Source organism: Castor canadensis, chromosome 7, assembly GCF_047511655.1.
Source record: "Castor canadensis chromosome 7, mCasCan1.hap1v2, whole genome shotgun sequence".
Classification (NCBI taxonomy): Eukaryota; Metazoa; Chordata; class Mammalia; order Rodentia; family Castoridae; genus Castor; species Castor canadensis.
This window is the reverse complement of record NC_133392.1, coordinates 129,428,155-129,450,079: the sequence shown is the minus strand read 5'-3', so window position 1 is coordinate 129,450,079 and position 21,925 is coordinate 129,428,155. Positions and strand designations below refer to the sequence as shown.

General features: G+C 49.7%; 2 protein-coding genes and 1 long non-coding RNA gene across 10 annotated transcripts in view; 2 read left to right on the top strand and 1 right to left on the bottom strand.

Moving 5' to 3' along the window:
- The window catches only part of St3gal3 (ST3 beta-galactoside alpha-2,3-sialyltransferase 3), a 196,689-nt gene extending 194,892 nt beyond the window's left edge, over positions 1-1,797 (top strand). For all 4 annotated transcript variants that reach the window (XM_074080374.1, XM_020156382.2, XM_074080375.1 and 1 more), the window contains one exon: positions 776-1,797. In XM_074080374.1, the coding sequence (XP_073936475.1) occupies positions 776-865 (90 nt within the window). In that variant the 3' untranslated portion in view covers positions 866-1,797. The remainder of the gene's footprint in view (positions 1-775) is intronic.
- The window catches only part of LOC109681565 (uncharacterized), a 45,211-nt gene that overhangs the window by 21,591 nt on the left and 1,695 nt on the right, over positions 1-21,925 (bottom strand). Inside the window, exon 1 of one of the 4 annotated variants that reach the window (XR_012449940.1) lies at positions 21,670-21,816. The exons of the other annotated variants lie outside the window; for them this stretch is intronic. This is a non-coding gene — a long non-coding RNA (uncharacterized lncRNA). Of the gene's footprint in view, positions 1-21,669; positions 21,817-21,925 lie in introns of those variants that run through there. 4 annotated transcript variants of the gene reach the window in all.
- Positions 3,329-7,561, top strand: Artn (artemin). Of its 2 annotated transcripts, XM_020156371.2 has the most exons (5): positions 3,329-4,310; positions 4,531-4,668; positions 6,022-6,083; positions 6,417-6,555; positions 6,632-7,561. In XM_020156371.2, exons 3-5 carry the CDS (start codon positions 6,024-6,026, stop codon positions 7,105-7,107), a joined length of 675 nt encoding a protein of 224 aa, XP_020011960.1. In that variant the 5' UTR covers positions 3,329-4,310; positions 4,531-4,668; positions 6,022-6,023; the 3' UTR covers positions 7,108-7,561. The 2 variants fall into 2 exon arrangements, with proteins under 2 accessions (XP_020011960.1, XP_073936451.1); XM_074080350.1 differs by having other exon boundaries at positions 4,531-6,083.

Below are 21,925 nucleotides of genomic sequence, written 5' to 3'. Positions count from 1 at the left end.
GGGGTCATGGCTTAAATGGTAGAGCACCTGCCTGGTGAACACAAGACCCTGAGTTCAAACTCTAGTACCAAAACAGAGTTTGAGGGCAGCCTGAGCTACATAGCAAGACCCTGCCTCAAAAATAAATACACGGGTTTTTTATTATGTATGTATTTGTTGTTGCAATACTGGTGTTTGAACTCAGTGCCTCATGCTTATTAGGCAGGTGCTCTACCATTTGAGACATTCTTCTGGACCATGGGTTTTTGTTTTAAAAAAAAATTAGGCTCTGCTCATTAGGCTCCCTGACTCCTATGGTAAGGGAGGCAGAATTTCGTCAGCTGCCCTAGGCCTGAAAAGGGAATTGCATCAGGCCAAAGAATGACTTTGCACCCCCTTGCTATTGGATTGAAGTGACTCACGTACCTGCCCTCGGGTGTCTAAAACCTAGGTGCTGCCAGAGGAGCCATGGGTTGAATGTGAGGAAACAAGGCCCTGTCTCCAGCACTGAAGAGGGGCCTGGGAAGCTCAGATTGCCCAAAACTTGAAAGAAGTCAGCAACATAGTTCTGCCGGGATGATAGTGGGAAGCAAGGGTTATTCTCTGAGTCTTGGGAAGGGGATGGATTGTAGCATCCTGCAGCAGGGTCCTCATAGTCTTGTAAACATGATGGATGACAAGTGTGTCTGCATGCAGATTTACACAATCACAGAGCTATTGCTGCAGGGTGGTGACTGGAAAAGAACAGAGCAGGGCTGTATCACATCTAGTGACTTCTCCATATCTTCCTTTCTAGTCTTGGACACACAACATCCAGCGAGAGAAAGAGTTTCTGCAGAAGCTGGTGAAAGCACGTGTCATCACTGACCTAAGCAGTGGCATCTGAGTGGGCCCAGCACTTGACCACAGAGGCTCAAGAGCTACCAGGAGCAAGCAGCAGCCACTTGCACAGGAGTCTTCAGACCCAGAGAAGGACAGTGCTAAGGGGTCCCAAAGGCAGTGAGGCCTTGGCAGGGCAGCCAGAGCTGTGCCTGCTCAAGGCCAGCCTCAGAGACCAGCACTCAGCCTCTCAGTCTGAGTCTGTGAAGCCAGAGGGCCAGGAGGCCACTGGCTGTGCCCAGCAGGCCCAGCATGCAGGAGGTGGGACATTAGGCAGCAAGACTGCTGTCGGAATCATTTCTCCAATCAGTGTTTGGTGTATTATCATTTTGTGAATTGGGATGCGGGGAGGGGGGTGATAATTTATTTTTAAATAAGGTTGGAGATGTCAAGTTTGGTCCACTTGCTGTGCAGAAAGATGCCCTATAGAGGGCACATCAGGCAGTGGTACCAGTGAGCTCCCTGGAGGGTAGGAGTGCCATGACCAGCCTGTGCCCCACTTAGGGGACACAGGGAGGTTGAGCAACTTCTCATGCCAGCCCCCTCCAGCTCATGACACTGTTTGACCTTTCCTGGAGAGAAGATGGAGTTTTTCCTACTCACCAACCCCCAGCTGCCCCATAGGGAAACTCTAGAGCCATTCCTTCAGAGCCAATAAGACAGCCTCTGGGGTAAAGCACAGAGAACTTGAAAGCTCAGGAGGCAAGGCCCAATCCAGCTTGATAATGGCTCCCTTCTCCAGCTGCACTGACCCGGAGGATAGTACCCCTGCCTGGACTGACTGACTTTTCATATACTATGGGTTTCCACAATGAGACTGCCAGGTCCTTGGGTTCTGCGTTTAGCCTGGACCTGAGGAAGTAAGGCCCAAGGACTTTACCCAGGCCATGGCAGCCATCTCAGGCAGCCCTTATAGAAGCAATAAAGCTCTTCCCTGAACATGGTTTCCTTTTGCTTTCTCTGATTCTTCTGGAAGAAACAGGAACCAGGGCCTCAGCAACTACAGTAAACCTAAGCCCACATTCCTAGGTTCCTTTCACTTCATGTTTAAGTATGGAACCTGGGTAGCCTCTGGAACTTCTCCTGTCCACCACAGCCAGTCTCTTTCCCTTAAAAGAGACAGACTAGCTGTGGCACAGAGAGGTCTACAGATCATCATTCCTGACACCCTGGTTCCACTCTGAAAAGATGTCCCATCTGCACCATTAACACATAGGCATGCTCTATCCTTCCAGCTCCCCTCTTCCCCACACAGTAGCTAGGCATATAGCCCAGCCCTAGGCACCCCCTAGGGTGCTTTAGAAAGGACATCCACCCCACCTCACACCCTGAGAGCCCAGCAAACATAGGCAGGCCTGAGAATAGTCCAACTTATACCTACTCTTGAAGCCATGAAGGACACAGACATTGGCACTCTGGTAGTAAGTGGGATGTCTGGCTCCTGCCTACCCTATCCCAGAGTCTATGAAGCCCCAGGCCTTCTCCTGGTGAGCCCCCTAAGGACATAAGAGTCCTGGCCATTCCAAGAACCACCGACTTCCCAACTTTCCACTTTTCTCCTATACACCCTCCTTGCTGTTGGGGACTATTCCTCAGGCAGAAGCCTCCTTAGCTAAGAATTAAGGCCCTGTCAGGGACAGGCAAACCCAGGAACACCCTCCTTACCCTCCTGGAAAGACCCCTCCCATGTACAATTCCAGTATAACAACTCCTGTCTGGATGATGCCCAGTAGAGTTGTACAGGGCCTAGGCTGCCTGTGAGTGGTGGTCCTCACTGAAAAAGCCCCAGGGAAGCTGGCCTTCTGTCCCATGGAGTCCTGTTGAGCCTGTGAACAGTCCCCACCACCAGCAGCAAAGTACCTCTGAAGTCTGATTTCAGTCCTCAGCACTATACTAAACTCCTCTAACAAACCCTGTGGTTCTGAGCCCTGGCAGTCTACCAAAATCATCTGTGCAAATCTGGAAAACTACCTGCTACCCCCAGATTCTGATTCAGATGTGGGGTGGGGCCCGGATGTGGGCAGTTTTTAAAGATTCAGTGGTTCTGATGCATAACCAGGGTACAGCTGGTCCATACACGTTCCCTGAGCACTCTTGTCCCCACCCACAACTTCCAGTTATGTGTCAGTTGGTCAGCAAATCCCAAATTGGCATTGCCACCCCAACTCTCTACTTTGCTCCAGGCTACAAACTCAGCTGCTTTTAGAACATTTCCACTAGAAGAATATACAAGCCCTTGCAACTCACCATGTCCAACACTGAACTCCTGAGCTACTGCCCCCAACCTGTGTCATCACCCCCTCCCAGGGAGCCCCTACTCCCAAAATGCATCTGCTCTGGTATGTCCTGTCAGTCACCAAGGCCAAAACTAAAGACATACCTTTGTCAATTCTACATCCTCACCTCATCCAATCAGGCACCAATTAAATTTTCAAAAGGGTAAGTAAGGGACTAGGCCTGTGCAGCCCCAGGCTCCATCCTCTGTCCCCAGCAGCCTCCTGACAGTACCTCCACCTCCCTGTCTTGTCTCTAAACCATTCTTTGTCACCTGACCACACCATTCTGCTTGGTCCCCAGTGTCTTTAGGATAAAGTCCAGTCTCCTTAATGGGCCCTTTCCAGCCATACAACTCACCTAGCCCTCAGGCACCTGCCAATTGCCATAATTAGTCACCCGAAATGCTACCCTCTAGCTCCAACTTCAAGCCTCAGCTCCAATCTTAGTCCTTCACCTACTTCCACCAGCACTGCCTTCACTATTTGGCAGTGACCTTGGCCTTTGTACGTGCTGCCCTCCTACCAGCCCAGATGCTCAGTAGGGGAGCAGTGGAATGGACAACTCAGACCTTGAAAGCCCAACGTAGAACATCGTCGCGCTGAGACGGATGATCGGTCAGTTGAGAAATCAACTAGCTGGGGGGTCCCAGAGTGGACAGCTGTCGCTGCAGGGAGGCCAGCCAGGACCCTCACGTCTGCAAGACCAGCCGGCGGCCAAAGCAGGGACCGCCTGTCCCTCTCTGTCCGCCCGCCCTCGTTCATTCTCTCCCGCCCTCGGCCCGGCCTCCCCGCTCCCTACTTCGCGTGTCTACAAACTTCAAACTCCCAGTTTCCGCGCCTCCGCAGCCTGCGTTCTCTACTCTTTGTATCCCGAGATCTTCTCCCAGCCTCTACCCTCCACCTCGGGGGACCTAGCTGAGCCAGTGGGGACTGGATCCAGCGGGTGGAGCGGCCAGGTGAGCCCTGAAAGGTGGGGCGGGGCGGGGGCGCTCTGGGCCCCACCCCGGGATCCGGTGACGCCGGGGCTGGAATTTGACACCGGACGGCGACGGGCAGGAGGCTGCTGAGGGATGGAGTTGGGCTCGGCCCCCAGACACGGCCCGCGGGCCCTGCCAGCAGCAAGTCCCTCGGGGCCCAGCCCTTGCTGCGACTGTGGCTCGGAGCCCCGTACCAGAGGTAAGTAAGCCAACCCACTTGCCCATCCCCTGAATGGACGCTCCTGGGGCTGGGGGAAGGGGCAGGACGGTCTTCCTCCTCTTTTTCTCTCATCCTCCCTCTCCTGGGCCCTCAGCACAGCTCTCTGCCCCTCCCAGCCCCTCCAGTCCCTCTTTTCGCTTGTTGGACTGTGTTAGCCCTGCTGGCCCGCTGTAATGTGAGGCTCCCACTGCCGCTGCAGGGTACGGACTGGCTGCCAAGGCCCCACTTTTGTCTAAAAGAGGCGCTGCCAGGTGCACAGCCCGGGGCATGAGCCATTTGAGCTGCTGGGGGAAGCCCAAGAAAGGTGCCTAGAAGAGCACGGCGCAGGACCCCCATGGTGAGTAGTGGTCTGGTGGATGGGGATGGCAAGGGCTGGAGGGCCAAGTAGTACAGAAGGCAAGAAGGAAGAGATAGGTTCTAAGCTGCCCTCAAGGGACTTGCTCTTCGGCTCCCTCTAGTGCAGAGGCTCCTAAGGTTCCCTTGCCTGGAATTCCCTCCCTCCCTGAAATAGCCTCAAGGGCTCTGAATCCAGTTAACTAACAGGCACACACCTGGTCTCGGAGGACCACTTCCTGGAAGAAATGAGAGGTCGTCCCACAGATGTGCAGCCATTCTGTGTGCTAGGGGAAGGTGAGGGTGACAGTTGGGATCCAAGAGGAAGCTTGTGAAGGTTTGGGGGCTCCAGTGAGGTTCACGAAGGCTAGTGGCACTTAGGAAGGCTGGCTGGAATCAGAAAAGCTGTATCATGGGGGATACTCCTAGGAGCAAGGCTGGGCTGCTAGATCCACAGGAGACTCAAGTGCAGGGGGAGCAGCCTTGGGTCAGCTCTCAGTGTAGTTGAGACAAGGCTGATATGAAGGCCTGGATGGCTCTTTTGGGAGTGGTTCAGACCTAAGAGAGCCGAAAATATGGAAAAGCCCACCTCCCCTTTGAGTCTGCAGGCTTGGCAGACTCTGCCCCCTGGTGGCCATAGGAAGGCATGGCCCAGGCCCTGTATTTTCTGACGGCCCTTTTAGTCCCCATAATCTGTTGGCTTCTAAGGGACATCAGTAGTCAAAAGAGAGGACTCAGATGGCTCTGGGTCCAGAATAGAGATCACAGAGGAGCAAGATGCAGTGGTGCTGGGTGGTCAGCAGAGGCTGAGAGCTTGGCCTTGGTGTCAGTCAGATAACTATTGAGTGACTAGCAGGCACTCTAATTCTCCAGGCCTCAACTTCCTTCCCTGTAGCATGAGATGTAAGGCTGGGTGTGAGACCAGGCTGAGTGGCCAGCTACTACCTTCTCCAGCCAATCTTGGCAGCTCCAGCTCAAAAGCACAGAGCAGGGAGGGTCTGGGAAAAAAGACCCCACTCCTTGCAGCCGTGTGGATTTACGCTTGCGACCTTAGACAAACTCTGAGCTCCTTTGAGCTTTGTTTGCTAATATGGAAAAAGGGAATTAAACCTTTTACCTCATGGAGTTGTGAAAGAAGAAATATCTGCAAAGCGCCAAACACATAGTAAGGTTCTCAATGCACCTACTTCTCCTCCTGGGTTGAGTCTAGCTACCCAAGCCTCCTGAAGCTTGGAGAAACTGAGGTGGAAGGATGGCCTCCCCAAAAGATAACTCATCTCTCAGTTTGCAAGCTGCCTGAAGAGGAGGGTGGGGGAACAGGTCAACAAAGGCTGATGGGAGCTCCTGGTGTTGATAGAGATGGAACTTGGACTTGGAGGCCCATCTGCGCTGCCCCACTTTCCCTGGCCTAGGCGGCAGGTGAGTGATTCCCCCAACTCCCAGCTGCTTAGTTAGAAAAGGTGGCTTGACGGAGGGAGAGCAGGACTTGGCCTGGGCGGGGGTCACATGTGGAAGGGAAAATGGTCAGAGAGATAGGAAATGGGCATATGAGAGAAGGATGGTCAGTGCCCTCAGGGGTTTTCTCCCCTAGGCTCCCAGAAGCAGAGACCTATTATTTTTTAACCTAAGCTCTTCCTTTCTCCCTGACACCCAACTAGGCTCCCAGCCTCTCTCTCATCTCAGCCATAGATAGCCCCTCCCTGAGCTCCCCCCACCGCAGCCAACCAAGTTGCCCTCTACCTCTCTGCGCAGCCTGCCCTGTGGCCCACCCTGGCCGCACTGGTCCTGTTGAGTAGTGTCACGGAGGCCTCTCTGGACCCTTCGCCCCACGGCCCCGCCACCCGCGAAGACCCTGCGCCCGTCCTGGCGCCCCCTACCGGCCCCCTCTCCGGTAGGTGAGAGCGCGAGGGGGCGGGGCAGGGGCGGGGCTGGCACTGGACACCGTGGGTGACTCAGTCTCTTTCCAGGGATACGCACTGCGCGTTTGTGTAGCGGAAGATCCCGGCGGCCACTGCCGCAGACTCCCCAGCCGTCACCAACGCCTCCCGGGCCCGCACCGCAGTCCTCTCCCGCTGCGTCCCGAGGGGGCCGCGCGGCGCGGGCGGAGGGCCGGGACAGCAGCGCGCGGGCCACGGGGGCGCGGGGCTGCCGCCTGCGCTCGCAGCTGGTGCCGGTGCGCGCGCTTGGCCTGGGCCACAGCTCCGACGAGCTGGTGCGTTTTCGCTTCTGCAGTGGCTCGTGCCGCCGCGCGCGCTCCCCGCACGACCTGAGCCTGGCCAGCCTGCTGGACGCCAAGGCCCTGAGGCTGCCCCCCGGCTCCCGGCCGGTCAGCCAGCCCTGTTGCCGGCCCACTCACTATGAGGCAGTCTCCTTCATGGACGTGAACAGCACCTGGAGAACCGTGGACCGCCTCTCCGCCACGGCCTGCGGCTGCCTCCCTTAAGAGCTCTCTCTCCAAGGCCTTGCAGACTGGACCCTTACTGCGCACCTTCTTGCCTGGGACCCTCCCCGCGCGGGGCCATACTAGCCAGGATCCTCAGCCAGAGATGGAGGCCTCAGAGCTGAGGCTCCAGCCGGGTGAGTGTGAGGGACAAAAGCCCTGGAGAGACGGAGGAACAACTGCCCAGCAGCCTCTAGGTGCTCACCCTGCGGATCCCTGCCCTACAAACACCAGAAACCTCAACTGTGGAGACCTTCCACTTCTCACAGACTGTGGCACCGGACCTGGGGCCTCTCCTCTGGAGAATCCAGCAACTGGCTCCAGGCCCTGGGGAACAGAATTTCCATGAGACACATTGCAGTTGCACGGCTGAAAGTGCCTGGGCTGGAGCTGACCTTGTACTCACTTGTGGGAGCTGGACCCCTATTTATTATTTCTAAATTATTTATTTACCTTGCTGGTTTGTTAGAGCCTTTTCTGGGCAGTGGGGAGTGGGTAAAAGAGGCTGGGTGGAGATGTGTGCCCAACCTTGACACCTCCATACTTCACACTGATTCAGCAATCACAGGCTGGGCCTGGATCTCTTGCTGCTTACTGCAACAGCAGCTCTGGGTTGGGAGGCACAGAACAGAACAGAGTGGGTGACAGAGGTGCATTCACAGGCCAGCTCACACCCCCTGTACAGACCCCAGCGCATAGGGCCTGGATTACCTGTGGAAAAAGAAACAAGAGCCTTCTATGGAGAGAACCCCATCCTGAGACCAATGGCACCCTTGAGGTCCCTACTTAGTGTGTAACAACATAGACAACCACACAGTGCCCTGCCCCACTGTCACTGATCAGTGTCCTACCATCAGAGAACTGTCTTGAAGGCACTATGCCAATAAGTGCACACATCACCTCCACTTGCAGATGGTCCAGCACAGGGAGTTCCCTACCATCATTCCACGAAGCTACCCAGAGCGAGACAGCATCTGCAGAAAGGCTGAGGGTGGGAAAGGGTGCACTGGGATGCTGATTTAGGGGAGTGAAACACAGAGCTTCATGACGTAAAGAAGGCAGGAAGGGACTGAGGGCCCCAGAGGGACCTGCATTTTTGGGCGATGAATAAGGATATTCATTTATTCATCCGATAAATACTTACTAAGCACCAATTATATGTCAGCTACTAGGTAGACACTAAGGATACAGAAGTGAAAGGGACATAATCCCTGCTCTTAAGAAACCAACCAAGAGAGACAATAAGCAATTTAAATGCAATTTGGCAAATATATGAAAAAGAACTGGAAGCTAAAATGTACATACTTTTTTTTCTTTTTTCTTTTTTTGCGGGTCAGGGGTTTGAACTCAGAGCCTCACACTTGCTAGGCAGGCATTCTTACCACTTGAACCATTCCACCAGCCCAGGTACACACTTTCATCTGGAAGGAAAGTTAGTGCTGGCTGACCCTAGCCTCTCACACTGCCCCCAAGTCATCTCCAAAAGGCTGGTGCAATCCACTGAGCTAGTGAGGAACAGCAAGAGAGTTCTGAGAGCTGGGCCCATTCTGGGTCAAGTTGGCAAACTGCCTGACTATACCCCTTCCCTTCTGTGTTCACTGCCCTCATTCTAGGTGCCCCCAAAACTTTGGTACTTTTGCACTCTGAAACAGCTCTAGACCCTTCTCTCTGCCCCCAAGCAGATTCAGGATCCTCAAGTTTCCACACACACTTACCTAAAGAAAATGCCACCAAAAATTTAAAAAATTTTAAATGAAAGAAAAGAAAATGGCAATAGTAAAGCTGGGTGTTGTGATGAGGGCCTACTATCCCAGCACTAAAGAGACCGAGGCAGAAGGATCAAGAGTTCAAGGTCAGCCTAAACTACACAGTGAGACCTTGGAGAGGAAAGGAGAGAGGAGGAGAGGGGAGCACAAGGGAGAGGAGGGAAAGAAAAAGAGGAGAGGAGAGGAGAGGGAGAAAGAGTGACAGACCAAGACAGCTGGGAGTGGCAGGAACATTATGAACTCTGGGGTCATTTGGGCTAGGGAGTACCCTGCTGAGGAAAGGCCCACAAAAAGCAATCCTCCTGATCTCTACCTCCTGAATAGTTAGGATTACAGATGTGAGCCACCATGCCTGGCCCCCACCTCTCCTTTTCAAGATGAGGCCCCATTCAGCCAGTCCACACATAATGAATCACAGGGACAAGAAAGAAGGAAAGTCATTTGGCAAGGGCATCTGTCAGATCGGACAGCTGCAGGCAGGTGGCAGTAAAGGCAACCTGAAACCAGGCATCCGGGATGAAATGGAGAGGGAAGAACGAGGTGCTCTCTGGAGCTGGAAAAATGGTCATTTCAAAGCTGCCTATAATTTTCTGTCTTGCAAGAGGTAGTGACTTGGTATCTCTTTGGAGAACATGCCCCGGTTCTGAGAAGAATCAATGGGCAATGTGGTTCTGTAAATGTGAAACAAAGACCAGAATCAGAATGGAGCTACCAGAGCCCCCTGTGTCCCCAGGAGTTTCAGTGTGCTGCCCAGAATGGTGATAGATAGATACATAGACAGACAGGTAGGTCTATGTATAGATAGATAGACAGACAGGTAGGTAGATAGATAGACAGACAGATAGATGATAGATGATAGACAGACTGACAGATGGTAGATAAACTGCTTCCACCTCTCCTTCACTAAAAAAGATAAGCTCACCAGCAGCCCCACCACTGCTAAAACTAAAGGCCACTTCTCCACCTTTGGGAGTGCTGAAGCCCTCCTTGACTCCAAGCTGTCTTCCCTTGACTCTCTTGATCCCACACTCTCCAGGTTTCCTTCTACTCCCCAATTCCTTGCTCTGACTACTTTTGAGTTCTTCTTTCTCTCTCTGCCTCTTGCACATGTTTCTCAGCCTCTAAATTGGCTCCCCTCTCCCCACTCTACTCTACACCACAGTTTCAGGTATCACTCCCATCCCACCATGCTCGCATTTGATCCCTTCTTCTGAGCCCCAAGTCTGTAACTACAACATGTCTATCTGCACATCCTTGGAAACCTCAAGCTTCATATATCTGTCCTGAAGTCTTCTGTTTGCTCTTTCAGTTCCACTGTTCACCCTTGGCCACCCTGCTTTGCACCTCACATCACCGAGCTTCTCTGCTCCCCAGCTTCCAAATGACCCCAATGTTCCCTCTTCACCAACCTCCACCTGGTGACACAAGGCAGAAACTTGGGTCACATCCCTTATCCAAATCCTTAAATCTTGCAAGTCACCTTTCCTCTGTCCCCAATGCCACTCTGCTGAAGACTTCCTAACTGGTCTCATCGTCTCTAGTCTCAGCTTTCTCAACTGTCATGCATTGGGCTAGTTGTGGAGATTCAAAACGTACCCTGTCATCAAGGAAACAATAGTTGGACGTGGATATAGGGATAGGGTGCCAGCAAATACAAATACAGTACATCCCCTTAAATTTGAATTTCAGATAAACAATAAATATTTTTCTTTTACGATGTCCCATGCAATCATTGGGACTTTCTTCCACACAAAAAAAATGAATTTGTTGTTTATCTGATATTCAAATTTAACTGAGTGTCTCAAATTTTTTTCTGGCAACCGTAGGTGGAGGTAAACAAGTAAACAAAAATGCCCTCAACCACTGAAAGTCCCTCCAGTAGAAGTATCACAGGGTACAAGTGTATATGTCAATGAGGGGGAGGAGTCTACACTCAGAAAGAGGACTCAGTCCTACCTGGATGAAAAAGAAAGAAGTGCCAAGAAAGCCTTCACGGGGGAAGTGACATTTGAACTAAGTCTTGAAAAATAAGTGTTTGCTCCTTCAGAGATAAATGAGAGGCATTGGGCCTGTACTATTATTTATTGCTTTTATTGCCTCTTGGCTCTAGATTCACCATGCCCTGTCCACCACGGTGTGGCTCTTGGCTTTGGGCACAGGTGGAGGGATGATGGCCTCTTCCTTCAGCTGTGTCTCAGCCCTAAGACTCTGCTACTCCTATATCCCTTAGACTTCTCTTCTTACTAGCCAATACCTTATTGCTTCAACCCCATTATAGTTCAAAATTCTTATATTGGCCAGGTGTGGTGGCACATACCTATATCCTAGCAAGAAGATTGAGAGTTCAAAGCCAGCCTGGGCTACATAGTGAGACCCTGTCTCAAAAAAAAAAATTTTTTTTTTTTTTTTTACATTAGACTTTGTGAGCTTACTGTATGGTTCCTTTCTCCTGATTGGGCCCAGACTGACACAGAAGCTTCTCGACAGAGACAGTGGCACAAACAAAGAGGGAAGTTGAAGCAGGCTGGCATGTTCTCAGGAGTGGGGGTAGGTACTCAACAAGATGAAGGACTGGAGATCTTAAATGGCCTTGAATGTTATACCAAGGAGCTTGGGCTTGGTCCTGAGGGAGCCACTGAAGAGTTTTCAGTGGGTCTGGATAAGGTATGTTTCAAATGGATCTGTGCTCCAGTGTAGCACAGATGAGAAGATGCAAGGCAGGGCCAGTTATAGCCATGTCTGTAGCAATAGAGTTCTTCAGCCAACAGACTGGCACCTGGAGTTAGAGCACACACAGGGTGTAAGGACAGAAGAGAAGTGAGGCACAGTAGGCAGGACTTGGTAACAAATGAGTTGTGAAGACTTGAGGGAAGAGATAGTTTCCAGGTATCTGGCTTGAGTGACTGGTAAGGGACACATTAGATTTTTAGCATGTGATAAAATGGGTAAGGTGTGGGAGATGTCACAGGTTGAATTTTGTACACATTCAACTTAAGATGGCTGTGACACCTTCAGGAGGCAAGGAAGCCGGTGGCAGCTGGATGTTTGGGTTTAGAACTCAGGAGCGTCTGGGCCAGAAAGATGTGGGAGCCACAGCTTGAAGTCAAGAGAGTGGGGAGATAATGAGGGATAAGAGGAGAAACAGAGGCTAAGGCTCTAGAGAACTAACATTTAAATGACAGGTTAAGGAAGAGGGACAAGCTGATGAAGGAGACAAAAAAGGAGAGGTCAAAGGCAGGAGAAAAAAAGAAAACACAGAAGAATGGGAGTGAGTGGTCAACAGGGTGAATCAAGTCGCATAAGGACTGAAAGTGGCTGGCTGGGTGTTCTTGCAACATGATGGCGTAGGGAGTTGGACTAAACGTCTTGCTCAGGGCAGGCACTCTGCCACTTGAGTCACACCCCCAGCCTTTTTTGTATTGGTTATTTTTCCTTGCTTTGCTTCCCTCCCCGCCCCCCTTTTTTTTTTTCCAATTGACTGACATCAAATGCAATTGTTAGTTTTGAGATAGGGTCTTTCGTTATGCCTAGGCTGTCCAGGAACAAGATCCTCCTATTTGTCCTTCTCCACATAGCTGGGATGACAGCCACACACCACCACACGCAGCCATTGGTTGAGATGGGGGTCTAATGAACGTTTTTTGCCCGGGCTGGCCTGGAATCTTGATCTTCCCTCCTAAGTAGCTAAGATTACAGACTTGAGCCACTACACCCAGCCCAAAAAATGTATTTTTTAAAAATTAAATGAATCTATGAGCTGGCAAAAACCTGAGAGACATCAAGGCCCAAAATGTAAGTGAAAGCAGGAAACCACAAAGGGAAGCAAAACTTTATAGTTGTCTTTCACCCTGAGGGCATTTGCTGTAACCAGTGAACTCAGGCATTAGATTTCAAGGGGCCCCTAAGCTTGTAAGAAAAAAAGACAACATCCAGGACCTATTCACCATAAGACCTGGACCCCAAAGAGCTATGCTTATACTGGGGGTGCAAATTAGAAATCAACCCGTCTTTCCTACTTAACCTCTACAAGGGACTACAAAGAAAATTGCTTGCATCTAACGTTGGTGCTAAGTGGAAAATGGGGTATTTCTCCTAAGAATTCTTAATTACAAGCAGGCCCTCTTCTGGGTTTTGTGTTTGTTTGTTTGCTGTATTAGGACTTGAATTCAGGGCCTTCACCTTGAGCCACTCCACCACCCCTTTTTTTGTGATGGGTGTTTTGAGATAGGGTCTCTTGGAACTATTTGCCTGGGCTGACTTTGAACCGCGATCTTCCTGATCCCTGCCTCCTGAATCACTAGGAATACAGGCATGAGCCACCAGGCCCGGCTCTCTTCTGGTTTTGCAGACACAATCTACACTATTTTGGTAGGCTGAAAGCTTCAAACTGATCATTTAATTTGACACAGATATGGATGGGCAATGGTTCCAGGTGACCAACAGAAGCTCTCTCTTACTAGGCTTTGGTATGTTTTTTCCTAAATCTGAACAGCCCTCCCAGAGTTGTCACAGGTCCTGGCCCCCATACACCCTCCTATAACTGGCTCCCAAAGATCCATCCCCCACTTGCCTTTGCCCTTTGCATCTCCTGGAGATTCCCTTTGGTCTGACCTCCAGAAATGCCCCCAACTCTCCCCAAGTCCTGCTCCAGTCCATCTGTCCTACATAGTGTGTGTGTGAAGCATGTTCAGGAGCTATTGTTGGTGAGATTTGGCCTCTTCCTCTGCAAGGAGCCCTGGATTGGAAGCAGGAAGGAAACTAACACAGACCAAGTTGTGACCACAGGGCCAAGCCCTATTCATTTATTATTTCAGTTTGCCCTTCACTGGAAAAATTAATTTACTTTTCTCTTCTCTCTCTCTCTCTCTCTCTCTTGTTTCATAAGAAGCCAAGGCCTCATAAACAGGTTTTCGCAATACTAAGATTTAAATTCAGGACCTCCACTTGAGTCATACACCCCAGCCCTTTCTGCTTCAGTTATTTTGGAGACAGACTCTTGCATTTATGCTCTGGAAGGCATGGACTGCAATCTGATAGAACAATAATGTCGCCATTTATAAATCGGCAGCCATTTTATCCTCAGACCTCACCTGAGAAACTCCCAAGGACAGCCCCGCCCTTAACAGAAATTCCCACGCTCTATGACAGCCCCACCCCTACCAGAGACTACCACGCATGTGCTAACTTCCTTAACCTCCCCCTTCTATAAAAGCCATGCCTGGCCCAGAATTGCTGCTGCGCCATCTTTCCCCAGCCAGACTGGCAGTTTGGGCCTGCCATTAAACTTTGCTCTGTGGACGTGAGACTTTTCTCGTGAGCTTTCTTTGTGAGTGGCGTTTGTCCTAACATTTTGGTGCCGTGACTCAGATTGGGGTGCACTCCTGGCACTGACCTTGCTCTCCCGGCCTCCCCAAACCCATCCCACTCTCTCTCTCAACTCCCATTCTCTTCCCTCCCGGATATGAGCTGCTTTGCCGGAACCCCTGATCCTAGAAAACGCCACTCTCTCACAGTCCCAGCACTCTTCCAATTGCCATCCACCACCGGACAATCTTCCCTCAAGGTCCCCTCTCTCGGTGAGTCCTCCTCACATGCAGAGCCTTGATCTTTCTCATTTCCTCGAAATCCTAGCGCTAGGTCTCATCTTGCTCCCGTCCCCTGGGAACCGGGTTCCCCACTAGGGACTGTGGACTCCCATGGTGAAGACGTTCCCTCTGGGTACTCCATCTCTCTCTCTCTCTCTCTTTCCTGAGGACCTGATATTTCAGGGTCGCCTGCCATATCTCTCAGGTCAGGCCTCACCATGAGAGCTGGACCATCCAAAATTCCTTCAGACTCCCCACTGGGATGTCTTCTGGCCAATCTTGGGCCCCTATGCCTCACTCCTGATCTTAAGCCCCAAAAGCTCATTTTTCTCTGTAATCAGGCATGGCCCCAATACCCATTAGACAATGCCTCCAAATGGCCACTTAATGGCACTTTCAATCCCAATATTTTAAAGGATTTATACAATCTCTGTGAGCATGCTGGTAAATGGAAGGAACTTCCCTACGCCCAATCCTTTTCCTATCTCCACACCAAACCCCTCCTCTGTACTTCCTGTTCCCCTATGCAGGTTCTACTAGCCTCTAAACCAGCTTCTAAATGAACCAAATCCTCTCCCGAACCTCCTCCTTCCCCATGTAGCAGACTTCTCGTGTTGCTCACGCTGCTTGTCTCTTCCTATCTTCCTGAGGGACTTTCCTGTCATGGTGTCAAGCCACTCCTTGCCAACTCTGGCCTCAAGGTGATTCCAGCTCTGGGGAGCTCATGCTCCCTCCCTGTGGGCTGAGACCAAGCCCTGGGTTTATTTGGGTATGCCTCATGCTACATTGGTGGAGTCCTGTTTGATTATGTCATCTGATGACTGCTTCTCTTCCCCCCACCTGTCTAATGCCCCTTTTTCCTGAGACAGCGACTGGAGAGTGGAGGTTTCATGTTGCTGAAAGTGTTCCAGTACCAGTCAATGGGAGTAACCCAGAGACACAGGTGATGGCTAATCCCTCAGGCGTGTGTCATGCCTCCAGGCTCTGCCTTCCCCTCCCTTACCTAAGATGTCAGGACACCTTTTCTGCTTCCTCCATGGTCTCACCACGTGTCCTTTGTCTCTGTCTGCCTTCCCCTCCCTGGGCTTACTGGGACCCTGCCTCCCATGAAAAACCTGTAGCATGGTACCTTATGACTTAAGTTATCCCAACTAGTTTGCCAGGCTTCTCAGTCTAAAGCAACTTTAAATCAGCTGCTTTACAAAAAGCACTTACAAAAAACTGCAGCTGCCACGCTAACGCCCTAACTCCATCCCCACAGGGGGAGGAGGGAAAGCAAATAGGCGCGCTCGTGCACAGCGGGAACGCCTGCCATAGCTAAGAGAATCCATAGGCCAACCCAACACACATCCTAGGCTGCCAGCCGCACATAGGCACCACTTCCACTAAAATAAAATGCACACAGAGTACACAGGAAGGAGGGAGGGGCGACAGGCTCGCTTGTCCTGGGTGTGTGGAGGGGGTTGGTGCCTTGCACATGCCCTGCTCCTAGCCCCATCTCACACCTCAGGGCACTGGACCCAGCCCTTGTAAGCCAATTGTTAGTTCAAGGTTATAGTCCCAAAAATCACAAAATGGACAGTATGGTAGTGTTAGTGGCCCGGATGCCCTCTGAATGACCTTCTCAAACTTTACAGAGGACTTATTCCTTTGTTTAAAAAGCAGCCTTTATTGAAGAGGCTGCCTGCTGTTAGCTAAAGGACAGGATCCTAACGTTTTGTTCTTTCTAGATGGGATCTGCACCTTCTGGTCTTCTGGCTGGTAGATGTTGAAAGCTTTGTACTGAGGCCTGGCCTTAGTATGCCTTGGGTGACCAAGAGAAGTGGTCTTCACAGGGTTCCTTAAATTACAATACCATACTCCAATTAGACCTTTTCTATAAAAGGGAAAAAAAGTGAACTGAGGTCCCCTATACAAATTTTCTTTCATCTCAGATTGGCTCCACAATTGCTATTTAGATACTCAAATGCTGGCCATTCTTTGTAAGCCACAGTATAAACACCCTGTGCCCTACCTTCTAAGCCATCCCAATATTCAGAACCTCCTAATGGGTGTTTCCCCCTACAACAGGTAATGGTAGGAAGAGGGCGAATCTATGTCCCCTTCCAGCTATCAGATCTAAAGGAAATTAAAAAACATCTGGACAGCTATACTGATGCCCAGACAAATAGTCAAGACTTTATCTCTGTGATCCAAACCTTTCTATTGACATGAAAGGATATTATGCTTCTATTAGACCAGATGCTTGTCTCATTAGAAAAGCAATGGGTTCTGGCCCAGGCCACTTAGGTTGGAAATACTAGTGGCACCTGGAAATGAGGGAGTAAATGTGCCTACCTACAGGGGCACAGACAGTCCCCTTGACAGATCCACACTAAAAGGGGCTGGTGATATGGCTCAAGCAGTAGAGTGCCGCTTTGCAGGCAAAAAGTCCTGAGTTCAAGTCTCAGTACAGCCAAAGGGGGGGGAATATATATATATATATTTGGGAATAAGGACATAGCTCAATGGGAGAGTGTCTGCCCAGCATGTGCAAAGCCGTGGGTTCAATTCCCCAGCATTGCTAAATCAAAAAAAAAAAAAGGTAAGAAAGATAAGTGGCATTAGTGTCACTTCAGCCATCTTATAGTGGAAGAAAGTAGTTTAACCTAGACCAGATCCCTCATTCTTCAAGTGAGGAAACTGAGGCCCAAAACGGTTCAGAGATCTGCTCTCCAGAGTATCAGGTGTCAATGTAAAATAACAACTTTGCTTTATAGCAACACTCTGAAGAAAATCCCCTTACCTTTCTGCAGCATCTTAAAGATGCCATCAGAAAGCATACCACAGTGGACCCAGAGTCACAGATGAGAGAAGTTCTCCTCAAAGATAAATTTCTAACAGTTGGCCCCAGATATTTGTAAAAAACTCAAAGTCTGTGGCTGAAGGAGAACAGTCATTGAACCAAGTAATACAGCTAGCCATGTCTGCATGTATAGATATGTCTGTATGTCCGGGACCTTACTAACAGTAGAAAAAAAGATAAGGGACACCATGGCCTCATTGCTGCTTTCAGAGAGGGCCCCATCTGACTGAGGCCTGCATCCTGAACTTGCTACCATGGTGGACAGGAGGGGCACTTCTGCAGAGGATGTTCAAAAGGGGGGACAGCCCAGGAGACAGCCCCACCCCCAACCAGGACCCTGCCCTCTCTGCAAATGTAACCACTGTGGAGGTCTAAGTGCCCTCGCCTCCAGATGGAAGGCTAGGTGCCACCTCCTATGGATTGATGGGTCCCAGCCTCCTGTCCACACTCCACTTCTTGGCATCGATGTTGAGGAGCCTCATGGTAGCCATTATGGCAGAAAAACAAAAGATCATTTTCTGGCTAGACAATGGAGCTCATTTCTCTATCTTACCTTTCTCTCTGGGTCCCTGGTCCAATGACAAAAGTTATCATTTGGGGCTACTTTACCCGGCCTCTGGCCTGCTCTTGGGAAGAACTTCTCTTCTGTCACTCTTTCCTCATAGTTTCTGAAACTCCAGTGACTCTGCTGGGATGGGATTTACTATCTCAACTAAAAGCTCAAATTCTCCTCCCCACTGGCAGCTATCTCTACTGCCCCCTCCTTCAGGAACAAATAGATTCCACATTGTGGACTGATGAGACAAGTGTAGGGCAAGCCTGGATGGCCCTCCCTATTCAAATAAAACTCAAAGATCCCTCACAGTTTCCATGCCCAAAACAATATCCCCTCAAGCCTGAGGAATGATGAGGCCTTATGCCTATCATAAATTCCTTAAAAAAACAAGGGCTACTAAATTAGTTGCTCCAGCCCATATAATAAATTTAAAATTCTTATAAAAGTTAATTTTAAAGTACAAGTTACAAAGTAAACAACTAGAAAGGATATAGATAAGTAGTGAATGTATTTTTCGAGAAGTTAAAGGAAAAAGGAATGTTTTTAAATGAGAAAGAATTTTGTAAAGAACGGTTTGTCCTAAAGATTGTTTCAAATGGGGGGGATAAAGACAAGCCATCAAAGGGTTTAGTATGTTATATAAAGGTCTGAGTAAGTTTTAAAAGTGTAAAATGAAAAGCTTCGGTGTATGATAAAGTTGACTCCAATCTAAGAGTTGCCTAAAAGATTTTTAGGGTCATAGCAAACTAAAATAAAATTCTCTATGTCTATAAAATAACAAGGTTATCTTAATATTGTTCTGCTCTGAGAAACATTTATGAAAAAACCATTACAGAGAAAGATTTTATCAAAGAAATTATTTGTGTTTTCTGCTGATCTTGTCAAGCTTTAAGTACTACTAAATCAGAGTTCATTTACATAGTTGCTTATGTGCCTTAAATGACCACCTTGTATCAGTGTTGTGTCTAAACTTTATCTAAATATGGTACAAACATTTACAAAGTTATATAAAAAATGAGTTAGAGCTCTCTTTTATCCAAGAGTGTTACATTTAAATCCTGACAGCCCCTGCCTCCCACAGGTCACCTACCTAGGTGTGGCCTTAAAGGGAAAGACTCACTCCCTGGGTCATAAGTGAATCAACTCAATCTTCTGTTTCCCTCTCCCCAATACCATAAGGCAGCTTAGAGCTTTCTTGGGAGTTACAGGATTTTACAGAATTTAGATCCCTAGGTATGCAGTTCCTTAGCAGACACCTTTTTATGCTCCTCCTAATATTCCTATGTGGGTCTTAAATAATATATGACCGCCCATTTCTCTTAGAAAACTTGCCGCCAACAGACTCTGCTCCTCTGGCTGACTACCTGCCTTACCTTAACCTTCTCAGGGAACTTCTCAGAGAGCATGCAGACCAGATCCTGCCCCACCCTATAACAATTTCTGTTAAACCAGGGGCTCTTGTTTTCCTAAAGGATCTTCTACCCTCTCCATTGGGACTTTGGTGGACCAGCCCTCATCTGGTCATTCTCATGACACCCACTGCTGTCCAGCTCAATGGGATCCCCCAGTGGTGACACTTCTCAAGGAACAGTTAGAAAAATGGAGAAGGGAGTTGGAAGACTCTTGGAATCCTCTAGGGAATAACATTTCACAGTGGTTCTCCTGGCTAATGCCCATCCTAATGCCTATATTTCTTGCTGTCATATTCTTAAGCTTCCTCCCTTGTATCATAAAAACAGTACAAAGAATTCTTTTATAGTCTGCATGTCTGCTATTGCTAATAAAAATTTAACCAGTTGTACCTCCAGGGATATCAACCTCTCCAAAACCGTCCAGAGGAGTGCTATGAGGGCCCCCACCAGGACACAGGAGCCTGAGGATCCTGCCCCATACAATGCCCCCTGCCAGCAGGAAGCAGCTAAAGAGACCGATGCTTCGCCCCAATTCCCGATCCTCAGCCCTTACTCTAATCATTATTGAAGAAAAAATGGGGGAATGATAGAACAATAATGTCGCCATTTATAAATCGGCAGCCATTTTATCCTCAGACCTCACTTGAGAAACTCCCAAGGACAGCCCCGCCCTTAACAAATTCCTGTGCTCTAAGACAGCACCCCCCACCAATGACTACTGCACATGCGCTAACTTCTTTAACCTCCCCCTTCTATAAAAGCTGCTGTGCCATCTTTCCCTGGCCAGCCTGGCAGTTTGAGCCTGCCATTAAACTTTGCTCTATGGACGTGAGACTTTTCTTGTGAGCTTTCTTTGTGAGCGGCGTTTTTCCTAACACAACCCACCTATGCTTCCCACTGAAATGACAGGTGCACTCCACCAAACCCAGCTTTTTATTGGTTGAGATGGGGTCTCAAAAACTTTTTGCCCTAGCTGGCCTTGAACTATGAGCCTTCTGATGATCTCCACCTCCTGAGTAGCTAGGATTACAGGCGCAACCACCACATGTAGCTTCATAAACAGGTTTTAAACCCAGGCCTAACTCCCAAATTTGTGCTCTTATTCTGCCCCTTACCCCTCACACACACACTCCCCACCTCCCACTAGAGAGATATCCAGCCAGCACCAAGCCTAGGGTATTTCATACCATAGGCCCAGGAACCAGTTACTTTATTTTGGCTTCCTGTTTCCTCCTTCCAAATCTCCTGCCTCTACCCTTTCTTTCTTCAATTAATCCTCTGCACTGCAAACAGACTTTTCTGAAATGTAAATGCAATCATCATTACCCACTTGAAACCCCATCATGGTTTCATATTGCACTTAGGAAAATATCCAAACTCCTACAAGAGTCTATTGCTTCTAACTTGTCTTCCCAATCTTTGTTACTCATCCCTTCCCTCTCACCCACGTATATCTTTTTAAACTGATCACAAATTTCTAGCGTTCTTCAAATACTTCCTTGATAAAGATTTGCTGAGTGACTGGAGTCCCACTGGATTTTGCTTACCAGTTAAGTGAACCCTCAACCTCCCCACCCCGCCCCTTCCCTTTCTTTTCTCTGGCTTTCTCTATTCTTCAAGCTCAGATCAAGTTTCTCCTCCTTGGGAAGCTTCTATCAGCCTTCTCAAGCTTCAGCAGCTACTGCCAGTGCCAACTTCCTCCATTTGAACCCAACTATAGAGGGTCCTTTTGTTTTTAATTATTTCCTTTCTTCCCTGCTGGGCTTAGCTGGCAGAGGAGATGGACGGTGAGAAGCAGGGACTGCTAGGGCTGCAGCAGACACACCTTAGCTGTGTGTACAAGGGCCAGATAAGCTCTACTTTTTCCAACCTTTGTTTCTTCATCTTATCTGAAAATGATGAATAAAAATACAAATCTTTCCTCGTTAGAATAATGAAAAAAAAATACCCATCTTAGAGCTGTTGAGAGAACTGAACCCAAGGTATGCAAAGTACTACCCCTAGCACTCAAACGTGAGGTTCCCTTGTTCATATCTAAAGAAAACCCTGGTTTGGGGGCACAGCTCAGTAGTAGAGTGTCTCCCTAGCAAGCACGAGGACCTGGGTTCAAACCCCAATACTGAAAAAGAAAAAAAAAACTTATGAAATTCCCCCAGGTACTGTCCATGGTATGTGGCTTCCTGGTTGCTTGTTGGGTGGTCCTGAGAGCTATCCTTTTTTCATTCCTGAAGGGTACTAAGCCCTTTCACTACTCCAGGTGGTGTTGACGCCTACCCCGCCCCCCCCACTGCCCCCGCCCCCACCAAAGAATACCCACTTTCCAGGACCCGACCATGTGCCAGCAGTGAGGCATCAGAGTGATATGGTCCCCTCCCCTCCATTCTCCAGCTCCGGCTCCCACCTCCATCCAGGCCCCTTGAATCACTTCTTCCCAGTTGAGCCCCAGTAGCCCCTGCCGATATGACTGGGTGTCTGTCGGCCGCGATCACCCTGGGACCCGCCGGGCTCCACGGGACCCCAACCCACGTGCTCTCGGCCTCTGGCCAGGCACCGCCTTCCGACCAGGCTCAATGAGGACTACAGTTCCCAGGGTGCATAGTGGAGGGGCCTTGGCTTGGCGAGGGCCTTGGGCGGCGCGCCGCTCTGTCGCCTGCTCG

Excerpts from the sequence above, each read along its gene's own strand:
- Artn (XM_020156371.2), top strand. The coding sequence starts at position 6,024 with ATGGAACTTGGACTTGGAGGCCCATCTGCGCTGCCCCACTTTCCCTGG. Across the intron at positions 6,084-6,416 it reads TTCCCTGGCCTAGGCGGCAG|CCTGCCCTGTGGCCCACCCT; the intron begins GTGAGTGATTCC and ends CTCTCTGCGCAG. Across the intron at positions 6,556-6,631 it reads CCCTACCGGCCCCCTCTCCG|GGATACGCACTGCGCGTTTG; the intron begins GTAGGTGAGAGC and ends GTCTCTTTCCAG.